Source organism: Micropterus salmoides, unplaced genomic scaffold (genome assembly GCF_014851395.1).
Source record: "Micropterus salmoides isolate LMB-PRFRI ecotype aquatic unplaced genomic scaffold, ASM1485139v1 Ms_hic_scaffold_3, whole genome shotgun sequence".
Lineage (NCBI taxonomy): Eukaryota > Metazoa > Chordata > Actinopteri > Centrarchiformes > Centrarchidae > Micropterus > Micropterus salmoides.
The window spans coordinates 26,123,527-26,137,918 of NW_024042261.1; the positions used below are offsets into that span (position 1 = coordinate 26,123,527).

General features: G+C 39.7%; 1 protein-coding gene across 3 annotated transcripts; it reads right to left on the reverse strand.

Moving 5' to 3' along the window:
- Positions 1-1,591: 1,591 nt before the first annotated feature.
- LOC119883539 (succinate receptor 1-like) lies at positions 1,592-13,766 on the reverse strand. 3 transcript variants are annotated; one of them, XM_038694240.1, is made up of 4 exons: positions 12,098-13,766; positions 11,666-11,824; positions 2,973-3,039; positions 1,592-2,787 (listed from the first exon to the last, which is right to left on the reverse strand). In XM_038694240.1, the coding sequence occupies exons 3-4, from the start codon at positions 2,973-2,975 to the stop codon at positions 1,837-1,839; spliced, it is 954 nt and encodes a 317-aa protein (XP_038550168.1). In that variant the 5' UTR covers positions 2,976-3,039; positions 11,666-11,824; positions 12,098-13,766; the 3' UTR covers positions 1,592-1,836. The 3 variants fall into 3 exon arrangements, with proteins under 3 accessions (XP_038550168.1, XP_038550169.1, XP_038550167.1); XM_038694241.1 differs by lacking the exon at positions 12,098-13,766 and having other exon boundaries at positions 11,666-11,874; XM_038694239.1 differs by lacking the exons at positions 11,666-11,824; positions 12,098-13,766 and adding an exon at positions 5,102-6,544.
- Positions 13,767-14,392: the final 626 nt, after the last annotated feature.

Genomic DNA, 14,392 nt, shown 5'->3' on the forward strand with positions numbered 1-14,392 from the left:
CATTTTCACCTTTTTTTAGTGCTTGTGCTGCCATGGAATTCAAAGTTAACACATTTTAATTGTAAAGAATATCTAATACTGACTTTTGGTGCTGATGAAAAGCCCAGAAATTCTAAGACTTGGCTTCTGAATATTGAGTGAACAGCATTGCTTCAAAATACACAAAACACCAAAAAAATTATTTTATAGTATATACAGTATTATATAGATTAAAGCGTATAAGACACATACCTTTTATATGGGAGACCAGGGTTCGACATATCTAATGTGCCCCTAAGCAAGACACTTAACCCCAAGTTCCTCCAGAGGTGTGCAATGTTTGACATATATAGCAATTGTGAGTCCATTTGCATCACCTAAGTGAATGTAGAGTAACAGCCAATTTAAAAGTAGTATTTTTATTACAGCCACAATTAAACATATTGTTGTGTGTCACAATCACATAAAAAAAATGCCGCAATGCATCATTTACTTGTTTTCTATTTTTTATATTTATCACAATTTTTTAACATTTCAGTAGTAATATTAATAGCAGGCAATTATTAGTTGGGTCAAGTTACATTTAAATACATTGAAATATGATACAGTACAACGCAGCCATCCCAACAATAGTAGTAACCATGACAAAACATGCATCTCCAATTTCATCAGACTACAAATATAAATAATGATGCTTTTTCAGCAAATACAAATACAAACAGCAACCTGTGTGCACATACATACAGTCCCCTCCAAAAGGTAAGGCAAAGTCCTTTGTTTTTGTTATTTACTGAAGAAATTTGGGTTTAAGATCAAAAGATGAGTATGAGACAAGAGTTCAGAATTTCATCTTTTATTTCCTGGTATTCACATCTAGATGTGTTAAACAACTTCACCGTTTGTATTTGACCACAGCATTCTTAGGTGAGCAAAAGTAATGGAACAAATAATCTTAAAATAAATAACATTTAATATTTGGTGGCATAGCCCTTGCTTGCAATAACTGCCTCAAGCCTGCGACCCATCGACATCACCAAACTGCATTCTTAATTTGTGATGCTATTCCAGGCTTTTACTGCAGCGTCTTTCAGTTCTTGTTTGTTTCAGGGTGTTTCTCCCTTCAGTCTCCTCTTAAGGAGATGAAATGCATGCTCTATTGGGTTAAGGTCAGGTGGTTGACTTGGCCACTCTAATACCTTCCACTTTTTCCCCCTGATGAAGTCCTTTGTTTTGTTGGCAGTGTGCTTTGGGTCATTGTCCTGCTGCATGATCAACTTCCTCTCGATTAGTTTCAATGCATTTCTCTGTAAATTGGCAGACAAAATGTTTCTGTACACTGCTGCTACCATCATCAGTTACATCATCAACAAATATTAATGAGACTGTTCCAGAAGCAGCCATGCAGGCCCAAGCCATGACATTACCTCATCATTTGATCTTATACCCAAATGTCTTCAGTCAACAACAAAAACTAAGGAACTTGCCTTACGCATGCTTAAACAGAGCGTCAATATAAAAATAGCAACAGTTTCTGACCTTTAAATGTATGAAGTTATTTTACATTACTCTATTTTGTCAACACAATTTACCTCATTTCCCCTTAATGAATTAATTGAATCAGAAATACTTTATTGATCCCCGAGGGGAAATTGTACTTGTTTGCACATCAAGGCATAGAAGGAATACAAATAAGAGAAAAGAATATATAATAAATGTGAAAATGTACAGTATTATACAGTATCAACATTTTCATGACATGTTTACATTACTTAATCACTTTTACTACTGGATGACAATTATATCAATAAAAATGTTAAACAGTTAAAACAGATTAAAGGGATCTTGGGTATAATTTTTTCAGATGGATTCTCTTTGCCGCTCTGTCATTCTGACCAGCTTTCTGAACTTAGCCTCTAGGAGCTCTTTGAACTTGTCACCCATGAAGAAGTAGAAAACAGGGTTGATGACGCTGTGCAAGAAGGCCAGCGGTCGGGTCAAGATGTATGTGGCCTCGATGTACATCTTTGTACACACCTGCAGCCCTGTCCAGGCCTCCTGAGAAGCTACTCTGACATTTCTCAGCACATGGTAGGGAGTGTAGAGAACTAGAAAAAGGACTGCAGTTGATGCAGCAACCCGGAGAGGCCGCTTGTACGAAGTTGACCTGTTCTGTAGAGCCTTTTCCTGGACACAAAGCAGATGCGCAATTTGGTGGGAGAAACCGCAAAGTCCTAGCAGAGGGAGAATGTAACCAGTCAAAGTTAGCCCCAGGCTGTAGCCTAATACATTGACATGTCCTTTTAGGCTTGCAAAATCCTTGCAGCGATTCCAATTTTCACTCTGCAGGTCATGGATCATCAGTACTATCATTGGAGCAACTTCCACATTGACGGCCAGCCAGCTCAGTCCTGTCACAATCAGGGCTGTTCGTGGCTTCAGCAGGTAATGGTTCCGTGATGGATGTCTTATGAGCAGGAAGCGGTCCATGCTAAGCCAAACCATAAAGAGGATGGAAGAGTAAAGATTGACATGCAGGACATAGCGGTTGATAAGGCAAGCCAAAGGACAAGTCTCTGATTGGTCATTTGCATAGAGGTACGAGAGGCGTGGCAGTGTGCAAAGGAAAATAAGGTCAGAGACTGCCAGGTTGAAGAGGTAAATGTTGCAGCTGTGCCACTTGGGCAAACAAAAAATGTAACCAAGTACAACCAAAAGGTTGCTAGGGAATCCAATACAGAACTCAATGCCATAAGACGGTGCCAGGTAGTACCTCTTCAGCACGTAATCTATCTCTGTACAATTGAGCACCTAGTGAAGAGGGGAGGAGAAGAGAGAAGACAAAGGCAAAAGGAGAAGTAAGGGAGTGGAGAGGAATTGAATCAGTAAGTAATAACTTAAAATAACTTTAAGGACAATTTAGATTCAGTAGAGACTAACAGCAACAAACAGATTCAGATTCAACATAAATATTGAACAGTATGTGTAAAGCTTACCATGCTGTAGTTCTTGCAATTGCTGATAGCGTGACTAGGGAGTACGACCACGAGCAGGTGCCACTATCTGTAAAGTGGAAACAGTTAACAGTAAATTAAATTCTGAGGGTACTGGTGCCTCTAATATGACATGGCTGGGACATCCAACTACAATAGCCATTCATGGTATATATAGTTGGCCCATTGAGTGTCATTTGCATATACAGTATAAAAAGATGATCCAATCCAAATAAACCTACAACTCCTAGCAGGCTTAATAGATTACTTATAAGTAATATAATAACTTACTAAGAACTGTACACACACCTGATGACAGAAACTCTGTGAAAACCTCATGCTCCACATGAAACCAAACTCTCCATACAGGTTTCCTGGCCCCGAAGAAGAGTGTTCTACTTAAAAAATTCATGTTTCACATTTTTACTAAATTATGTATTTCATCCAATTACAATGCAAGTCATCATGCGTCATTGCAAGTTTGCAGGATTAATATACAAATGCCAGCAGTCTGACTTTGAAAACAAATTGTGGCAAGTGTACTAACAGCAGTGTCACAGCAAAAAGTAAAAATATTAGTTTTTGATGTGTCTCCCAAAGCTATTGTAGTGGGACAACGGTGTGGATTTGTGCATTTTATAATGAATAAATTTGGAGCTACTCCAAATTCCTCTTTCCTCTCCCAGAGAAGAGCAGGGGGTGTTAAAGATCAACTTCAACAGACTGCTGGGGAGACCCCAACGGAAGGGGGGGTGAAAGTTGCTTTCTCTAAGTGCAATCCCTGACCATAAAACTGGCACCTTTTTGATTCTGAAGCTGATAACGCGGGGCCTGACTGTTAAACTGACAAAGGGACACGAACCAGCGATTAGCATTTCCCTGAACAGCCTATCAAAACTGGCCCCCCACACATGTAACTGTGGCAACTTGACTGGGTCTGTGTTTCATTACCCCATCAAAGGGATACTCCCTGTCTCACCCAAGTTGTGACATAACCCAGGAAGCTGAACTTTAAATAACCAAAGACTGCAATCTCCAAAGACTCAAACCAGCGGCAACGAAGGAAACCTGAAAACAGCCGAATTGCCAGACGGAGGACGGCGTTTTCTTCAGTCAGACACGGAGAACCCCGGAGAATCCCTAGCAAAAAGCCAAGATCAGGCAGCTAGCGTGGGACCCGTGCAACAGGCCAAAGCAGGCCGACAAGCCGTAAGACCTAACAAACATTCTGTGATCAGAGATGTCCTGTAAATATTTCCTTTTCTCCTAAACTCATAGTGTTAGCTCACTTTTATTAGTTCTCCTATTCCGTATGAGTCAAATGCTTCCCACAATCGACTCTAGGATTATAACAACTCCGGTGGTGCCCTGAAATGAGGAATGATTTTTGATTTTATGAATATTAATTAATAATTAATTAATTAATTCATAATTGGGTATTAATTCTCATAAATTTATTAAAATTCATAACAAATTTAAGCATGCTACACTATATATTCAATTAAAAACTATCTTCGTTTGTCAGATGACAAATATGTTACCTTCATTTGTCAGATGAACCATCCATGTGTTCACTGTCAGTGAAACAGTGTTAAGTTCAACTGTGCTACCAAATTGTGGCTTTGCAACTCATAAATCAACCAGCAAATTAGTCGATATTGTTTGCCCCCTCAACTTCCACTTTTTTAAATGTTGTTTGAAAGTATTTTAAGCTGCAGGTCTTATTTTGCGGTGGAGAAAATGCTGATTTTTCATCTCTTAAAGCAACCAATGAAGCCATTGTCTATGCACTTGAATTAGACACACAATCTTTGTTTTTTCACTAATAAGAACAAACTATAGATACTTTGATGTAAACCCTTTTGAATTGCTATTGCTATTGCTAAAGAATACTAATAGGTACAGTTAGGTATGCCTAACTATAATTTACAGTATGTGCTTTTTATGTACAGACAGCAATACGCAGTTCCATTCCCACTGTGAGACATTCACCATTGTGTCCCTGAGCAAGACACTTAACCCCTCGTTGCTCCAGAGGCGTGCGACCTCTGACATGTATAGCAATTGTAAGTCGCTTTGGATAAAAGCGTCAGCTAATTGAATAAATGTAATGTAAATGTAGTTGTACTTACAATCTTCTAAGAGCTGAAGAATATGGCTGGTCACGGGCAACAATGAAAAAATCTTGCAGAATTTACAAAAAGAAAATTGGTTGTTGCAGGTAAAACTTAAATCATAGACATATTATGAAAACATTTTCTTTTAGCATGTATTCTTAAGTATAGCTGTTCAAGCAGCCGTTGTGAGCTGCTCTCCAGTTTTTCTGACAATATTGCATATGACTCTTCTCAAGAACTAGCAATTTATACACCTCCTACTCGATACTTTCTATGACGCTTCGAAGTTCCTGTTTTTTATTATAATCAACTTATACACATTTATTTTTATCTTTTGATCTCACAGTTACTTTCAGATCAGCGCACCATGTTCTTTAATTTAATTTAATTTCTTTTTAAGTCATTGACTAACACACAAAACTATGTGTAAAACTTACAACCCTGATCATATAGTGATTACTTATTGCTAACACATTTTTATTTCTTTATTTTTACCATTTTAAATAGATTCCAATTTCAAATTTTAAATAATTGCTGAAAGGATAACTTCGGTATTTTTGATCCCTACAGAGATAGACCACCAGACTCCCTTGACAAAAAACTCCTCCCTGGTCTACTGAAGACTGAAGAAGGAAAGGGAGAAAAGGAGAAACTTTAATTTTGGTTTGTGCATGTAGAGTGAACTAGATGTCAGTGTGTTGTTTATATGCTCTTATAATGCTAATCCAGCACAGTTTTGTAGTATAATCCATGTTGATTGCCTGCGATGATTACGTTGCAGCCCTGTTTGCTCGCTTAATACATGTCCACGTTGTTTAACATCAAAGTTCCTTCTAAATAAATGCTAAACCTTTTTTGCAACGTTGCATGTTTTTTTATGCATTCAGATTGACGACCAGTTATTTCCAGTATAAAACAATGCACTGTGAGATTTTTAGGAAATCATTGTGTGGGCACATACTACATGTCTATTGTGACAATTTTTTAAGGGGACCAAAAATAATTTGTAGTAACTTGAAGCTTTGAAACTAACTTTGAAATTGAACATGGTGGTTTGACATGCTGATTAAAAACATGTAATAATAGAAAAAGAGCAATTATGTTGGCTATCATGAGCAATTATTTTAAATGTTCCAATTTGTAATTCAATAACCTTTAATAATGTGAAAATAATGTGACGTACAACCACAATTCATTCACTTTGCTTTGGAACATCTCAACAATACCGCAGTGTTGACTTTTCCATTTTCTTTATGATGTTGATTCTGATAGGGAGCCTACGGCAGGTTTTGGCAACAAAGCTTACAATATTGGTCGGGCTTTAGAAAGCACATGATCTACTGCTGAGAGACATGTGAGACAAAGTCATGGTAGATTTTTTTTTTTCTTTCTTTTTTTTAACACCTTTCCCTGCAGACCAAGTAAGCTATGTATAATGTAACAGACATGTCCTTAAGAAACCAACCCTGGGACTGACAATGGTTTGTTTTGTTGTATTACTATGGGAACAAGAGTGATCTTTCAACAGTGGGACAAAGACATCAACCTTATTTTTAATACTGAATCATATTATTACTTATGTTTTGTTGTCATTTGGTTTATATAATTTATAAAGATTGTGTGCTTGTCTGTGAATTAAATGGCATTTCTCAAGATTACACAAAACAAATGTTCGTCGAATATGAACTATGAAAAATCCTCAGACCATCAGGCAGTGCTCTCCTGGCTGCATCTTCTATCAGTTCAAGACAGCAAAATTTCTGTTGTTCAAACAGGCAGTATAGTTTACCTGAGGAGGGTTAGGTTCATTTGTTCATAGGGTTCTTTGTTTTCTGTAAGTAATTGTAATTAGGGGTCCAAGCCAAGTGGGGGTTCCCAGTACCAGCTGAGCTGGGAACCCTATTGTATTCGTTCTGGTTTTTATTATTTTTTTCTTCCGTCAAGAAAACTCATACTGCGGCTTAGACAGTAAGTGCTACGGACACGAAACTCATAAGGTAGGTACAAGTAACTCACCTCAGGCACAAAGTCAACGCGTTTGGGCTTGAAACTCCCGCATATGTAGGTGCATATCAAAAACCTTGTATCCACGAGTTCAGAGGATGGAGCTGAATCTCGTGGTATAGGCCACGCCCATTTCCATCTATAATTTTTTTTTGCTACATCTCGAAAACTGAAAACCTATTTTAATTAACTCCTCCGAAATGGCAAGTCCGATCGGCACCAAAGTTGGCACGGACAATCTCTGGACCAAGCTCATAAACGTTTGTAGAATAAATTTTGATCCGACAAAAAATGTCCAAATTATAAGCTAACAAATGTTTGCGAAAAACGATAAAAACAGGAATGATGTCGTATCTTAGGTTTGGAATGGTCGATCGACATCAAACTCGGTGATCTTATCTGGTACGCCCTCCTGAGTGGCTGTGTGAAATTTGGTGTCGATAGGCCTCTAGGTAGCACTAGTAATTGTACATCAAACAATCCTCCCATAGACATACATTAAATTTACATCTCCATAACCGCAAGTCCCTTTCATTTTAAACTCTGGTCATTTATTTAGTGCGGGCCCCCAGAGCCACGTCGACTCGCGCGGCCCACTCGGGGCGATGGGCGCGGTTGGCGCCAGGGGCTTGGACCCCGCTTACAACTGCTAGCAGTTCTAGTTGTTATTGTAATGTTATTGCCTCTTTATTGTCCTGTTCATCTTGTCTCACTTTGTTCATGGCACATCTCAGCATTTTTTTCTGAGTGGAAGACAAAATGCCTTTTGTTGAATCAGCTAAACATAAAAAAAATCCTATTGTATATCCCTTAATATTTTGATTTTATATAGTGAGAGTTTTTGTTTGCCATTTATATAATGGGACTGCCCTCTGGTGGCAGACCACAGCAAACAAAGTCACATAGAGTTAAAAGTATCAAACAAAGACAGCCAGGATTTGAAGCCCCATCTCCCACTAAACAAACAGTGTTTGTCTCTTACAGGGAGTCTGGATACTTGCCAATACTTCATCCCCTCTGTCAGTCACTGGTGCTATTTCAGACAAATAGGTTAAACCTCAGCAGGTGGATTCATTCATTCATCTAAATGACCATAAGGCATGTGTGCACGTGTGGGTTTGAACCATTTTTAAGAATTACAAGCTATGATACAATATTGTACAATAAACCAATGTGACCCCTTGTGTTAACTTGTGACCGCTCATCACCAGTCTACCAATTGTGACCAGTTTGTGGACCAGATTGTGAGCAGCAACTAAACAGTTTTTTTCTTTATTTTATTTAAATAGAATTTAATAAAAAAATAATTTAACAAAAATAAACTCACATACATGTACAATATTACATCTGCGTTTTCTCTTGTTAACCATCTCACAACCACTTCGATCTGCCTTTGTCCCATTAGTGGTCCTAAATTTGATTGCAATTACTGAAAACCACAGCGGTCTCCTGTCCATCTGTATGTGTATTTGTTGTGTGTATGTAAAAAAAAAAAAGAAGCCTGTAAATATTACTGTAAAGTGACTTTGTGGTTCATGTTTGTCTGCTGCAAGAAACTAGAAGACGAGCTATGCAATTTGCAATCTTCCAGCAGGGCATTTCATGTACCATCCCTGTGATACAAATTGATTCCAGCAGAGGGCAGTATTGGCCCAACGCTCAGATAATGGGCCAAAACTCCACAGGTGTCCTGCATTATGTTTATGGAAGATTACATTGATACAATTATGTATCAACTACAAAAACATAGAAAACAGCCTAAAATTAGATGAATTGAAATAATGTATGAGTTAGTAATTAGTACCAAGTCATGAATCAGTCAGATGTATTAATGGGAGGGGAGAACACATGAGAGCAATTGTTTTCAGTTCAATGGAAATGGAACTGGCAAATGGGAGGCAGGATGAGGAAAAGTGAGACAGAAGAGAAAAGGATAACTGAGCTTATGATGGACCAGCTAGTAGAGGGTGGAGCTTTGCAATCAGTATGTCACATTGTCCTCATAAGTTGTGATTGTGTGTGTGCGTGAAATGAATAAATGAAAAGGTGATGGACTGTATCTGCTAATTTCACTTCTCCTCATTCCTCCCTCTCACCCTTAGACGGCCAATTTGTCCCAAATGTACCCTGACACACACACACACACACACACACACACACACACACACACACACAGTCGTCTTGAAGACTTACCCTAACCCTTAGCCCTAACCTTAAACCAAGTCGTCACCCTAAAATTTAATGATTTACATCATGGAGACCTGTGTTGAAAGGAAGGTGAATCCCCCACAATGTGCCTGCTGAAAGAGATTCATGTCCCTGTAACATGAGTAATACATGTCCAAACAACCACACACAGAAAGACAGAGAGAGACAGAGACATGACTGAGTGACCTAAAAGAAGCACCAAAAATCTATTCTGCTGAGAAAATATGAATAAATGAGTTGGCCTGATAACAGTATATAATTTTGTCATGTGAGTGAGGTGTAAGTGAGTGTGTGTCCTATGCTGGTCCATTGTGCCTGAGTGTTCCCAATGGCCCCTGTAGCTTAAACTGTCCCAGTTCTGGAAGGTGACACACTTAGAGCTTTATCACTGCAACTTTGCACTAATTATCAACACGGTTCACATCTGACAGTGACTTAATTGGATCGAATCCTGATGTAGCGTGTAGGCTTATGAGTGTTTTAGTGTGTGTCACATGAGATGGAGGCAGAGAAAGTGAGAGATTTAATTCTGAAGTTGCTGAGTTATGTCCAAATGTTATGAGTGCACCATAAAGTCGTCTAGCTCTCTGCACTCTACATGACCTATCTCCTCTACTCTTTTGAGTTCTGTCTTTTTAGAATTTTCTCTCCCCCATAGCCTCCTATCTTCCTTTATCATCATTTCAACCTCTACTCTCACTCTTTTTCAATATAGTCTCTTTTATTTTCTTCCAACCTTAAAATTCCAGCATGTTCTCATGGGCTTGAGTCAGAGGGTGTTTCAATAATTCATCCAGTGTTTGTTTGAGCTGCAGTCAAACTGGCATGCTCAGACAGGGGCCAGATTGGGGGCTTCACCTGCTCTCACCCCTTTGTTGGGGTCACATCCAGGACGGGTTACGCAGGCTGGTTTAAAAATATCCTTAAAAGCCCCCAAAGAGTCCTTGTTTACCTGTTTCAAATGCCTGTGGTCATTCTGTCCCATGAAACATGCTCATTAGCTGTAAAAAACACAAAAAAAACACAACTAGCTATTGCTTTTTGGGCCAATTTACAGTTTCACTTTAGTGAGAAAACTGGTTAGGCTCATGCTGTTTTAACTGTGTCAGAGACACTGTCAAATTAAGTTCCCTCCTGACTGCAGCAGAAAGGAAATAAAACTCATCTCTAACAAAGACAGTCATTGTCAGTCTTCAGCATAAGGTAACATTTTCAGGACATTTCTTTATTCAAAATCCCACAAATCCTAATTTAAATGTATCATAAATTGCAGCATGTCAGATTATTTGCACCCAGATCATTATAAAAGAGAATATTAATATTATTTCCATCAGAAAATATTCTTCATTATAATGTTTGCCTACAGTTGATCAGAACACATAGAATGTCACAACTACATGTCTATGCACATTTTTTTTGGCGGCGGGGGGGGGGGGGGTCTACTTTGAAAATCCTGATCAAAACTGCCAAGGTGATGAAACCAAGTCATGTCAGGGCATTCATTTTGACAGAAAATTTAATTAAACAGTCTCGACCCCCCCATGTTTAAGTCTTATAGGTGGTCTGGGAATGCGGCCTCCCTCAGTTTGAACCCTGTGCCTCCTACATATCTTTTTGTATTCTTCACCCTGCTGGGGATCTATTTCATTTTCAGTCACGGCATCTCCAGAGGCTTGTTTTACACACGCTGGTGGTGTATGCTGTGTCAGGCTTTCTCAGCGTTACTGATATGATTGCCTCTGCTGTCCACCGGGACGCATAAATTCAAAACCACTGTCAGGTCAGCTAACCGTCAGCTAATCGCTGCCCTAGTCACTGGACACGTCGCATAGCTAAGACTTCAGTTGGGGCTAGTATCTAACCCTGCCACATTTTCACTTCAGCCTCTGATAGCCAGCGCTCAGGGTCAGTCAAGTACAACTATTGTCAAGCCGTGGCTACATCCATATGCTTTACATTTGTGTGTGAAGCTTTTACAAAATCTTTATCTTAACTACCTGTTTTTTGGCCCAAAGCAGATAAATAATGCATGCTTAGTGTATGCATACTTTTTACATACAGTGAACTGTCAGAAATGCAGTAAGCAGCTGCCTGCTATTACTATTGCTAAACGGTAGCTTGGGTGAGCCTTTGTGGATTTTTCACAAGCTATGACACTTTTTTCTTGCATTTAACTGGCAGCTGTGTGACACAGGGGTCCGTGCCGAACAGCAACATCTGTGTGTGATTTGCCAGTTGCATCCAAGGCGTTCATGTGAATTACTATCATTGATTACGGCAGGTGGCAATGGTACGTTTTCTTTACAGGAGTTGTTTTCCAAGCGCGCACACACAAACACACACACAGATACACACACCTATACTCACGTTATGCACACCTCAGGGCCTTTTCAAAGTCTTCTCTTGTTTCATTACCAGCATCACCAGGTTTTGCAGATGTGAACATTACTGCACTGCACAGAAAATAATGGCCCTCCTGTTCTGTGTCTTGAGTTGATGACATCATACCACTGCTGTAGTGGGAACCTGGGAGCCGTGAAACAGGTTATATTATGTATAACACATTGTAATGGTTTAGCAAGGTTAATAGACACAATGAGAGTCTTGTGAGCCTCTGTGGGGATTGTAAAATACCGTACAAGGCTCTAAACAGTAAAGGGGAAAAGTACTCTTTATATCTCAGATTCCCAAGTACTCTAACAGCACATCAGCATTCTTCTCATGCCTTTTTAGTGAGGCATGAATCGACAGTTCTGTCAGCTGACAGTCAAGTGTGTGGACTGACAACAGAAAACTTACCGTTCTTCATCAGCCGTTCTCCATTCCCTTTCAGCTTCAAATCAGTTTCCCCTCTTTCTTTTCACTCCCTTTTTCCTTCCCATGAGGCTTCTACCTCCCTCCTCATCATTGTAATTCTCTTGACTTGTCTCCATTTTGCTCCCTCACTTCTCGTCCGACACAAAGAAACACAGCGAGAGAGTTATTCTTTTGTCAGTTACAGCATTTGGACCAATGGCTTGTCATATCCGCAGCCTCCTAATTGGTGTCACACGGCGTCAGGGGACTGGGAAATCTCGAAGCACTATGGAGGACGTCACTGAAATCTGTCTCCTCACTCAAGAAAAAAGACTTTGCAATAGGTGCTTGAAGGAAAACAATACGTTGTGCAATGACATAATTTGGATGTATTTCACAGTAAATTTGGTGAGATAAAAATGAAGATGGTGAACTAAGATTTGACACAAAAGTAGAGTTAGCTGATTTGGCAAGGTATAATATAAATAACCCCTGACAGCTCAAATTCAAAATATGTCTCTATATCAGTGTCAGAGGTGGAGAATGATGAATTTTCTCTGTGGTGTCTTTGACTTCCTGGCCTGTATATGTTGGCACCAAAGGACAGGACACACGTTGCCAGCCATTGCCGAGGTGGTCAACAGTTCTCGTAAATAACACACTCACAGGAATTTTGTCTCAGTCTGCTTGGTTTTAAGAAAATATAGAGAGGAAATAAGGAGCGTTCATGTTTGGAGGTGCTCACAGGATTAGAGAAAGAGAGCCACTAAGAGTTGAAATGTTTGCTCTGTGGCCGAGAAGGATTTTCCTGTTTGTTTTCTCATATGGAGAGATCTGTAACAAAAATATGGTGAGAAGTCAAATACAGTTAATGAGGTGTGCGTGCTTGTGTGTCTGTGTTTGTGCATGTGGTGGCGGCCTTCACGTCCATCCAAGCGCCTGATCCTGATATTTCCACATCCTTTTCTCTGATTTCTCCCTTCTTCCTCATTGGTCAGTCGCTCTGTCTTCTTCTCCCTTGAGTCCTCCCCAGGTGGTGATTACGACTGGCTTGATACTAATATATCAACTTAATGCTCTGCTGCACACAGACAAGGATAAAGAATGTCAGTGTTAGAACAAGGTAAGCAGACTCTCCCATCTCTCTAGGCAGGTATATGGGCCGGAGGTCTCGCCCTGTGACATCACAGCTTTCAGCTTGTCTCATGGTGGTTCAGGTTTCAGCACCATGGATTAGATTAGGCTCATATTGACTGGCTGACTCACTGTCCTTGAGTTATGTTGCGCCATGAAGGGGAGCCTGCATGGGTATGTGGTCTAGGAGGGCTGGATCTAAATTGGATTTTTGCTCAAATGGAGATAAATCTAAAATGAACCTGCATAGTGTATCTACTCTCTCTGCCACAGTTCCTCATTTGCTTTGTTATTCAAAGCACTACGTTGTCTTTTCATAAAAGTCCCACCAATGTATTGCCTCTACTTTAGGATATGACAATGTTGGTGTGTTGATCGGTCCACCACTTTGGTCTAGACTGAAATATCTGAACAACTGCGGGATAGACTGCTATGAAACGTTATACATGCATTCATGGTGCTCAGAGGATGAGGCCTATGCTGGTGATCACTGATTTTTTTGTATGAAACATTTTGATAGCTATTGGATGGATTGCTATAAAAGTTGGCAAAACTAATGACATTCCCATCAGCCTCAGCTGTACTTTGTGTTTAGTGCTAATTGACAAATGTTAGTTTGCTAACATGCTAAACTAAAATGGTAAAAACAATAGTTCTTGCACCACTTGCTCCACCGCTCTTACTCACCTGCTATTTCAACTATTTCTTTCACATCTGCTGTCAAATTAGCTTTTTTCAACACCCTGATGTTACAACAATCACATTACGCCTCCTTTCTGACTCCTGAATTAACCTCTATGACTAGAGCCCGGCCGATTTATGGATTTGCAGATATTATCGGCTGATATAAGCTACTTGCAGATATATCTGCATTGCTGTTTTTAACAGCCGATATGTGACTATTAAGAAAGAGAAAGTCCAGCCCAAAGGGAGTTCCCATCTCCCACAGAAAGCACTGCTCTGAACCGCTTGAAAACAGCTCATTTGTAGTCCAGCCCTTCACTTCCTTTACTTGTGACATCACAAAGAAAACGCATCATAAAGCTTGCCAAGCGGCTAGCAGGGTCAGGCACGCCCTCAAACCAAGCTAGTCTGAGCGGAGGCCCTTTGGCTCGACTCGCCTTTGTTTGGTTTTCCATTGTAGAAATGTTGTACCTGCTTCCA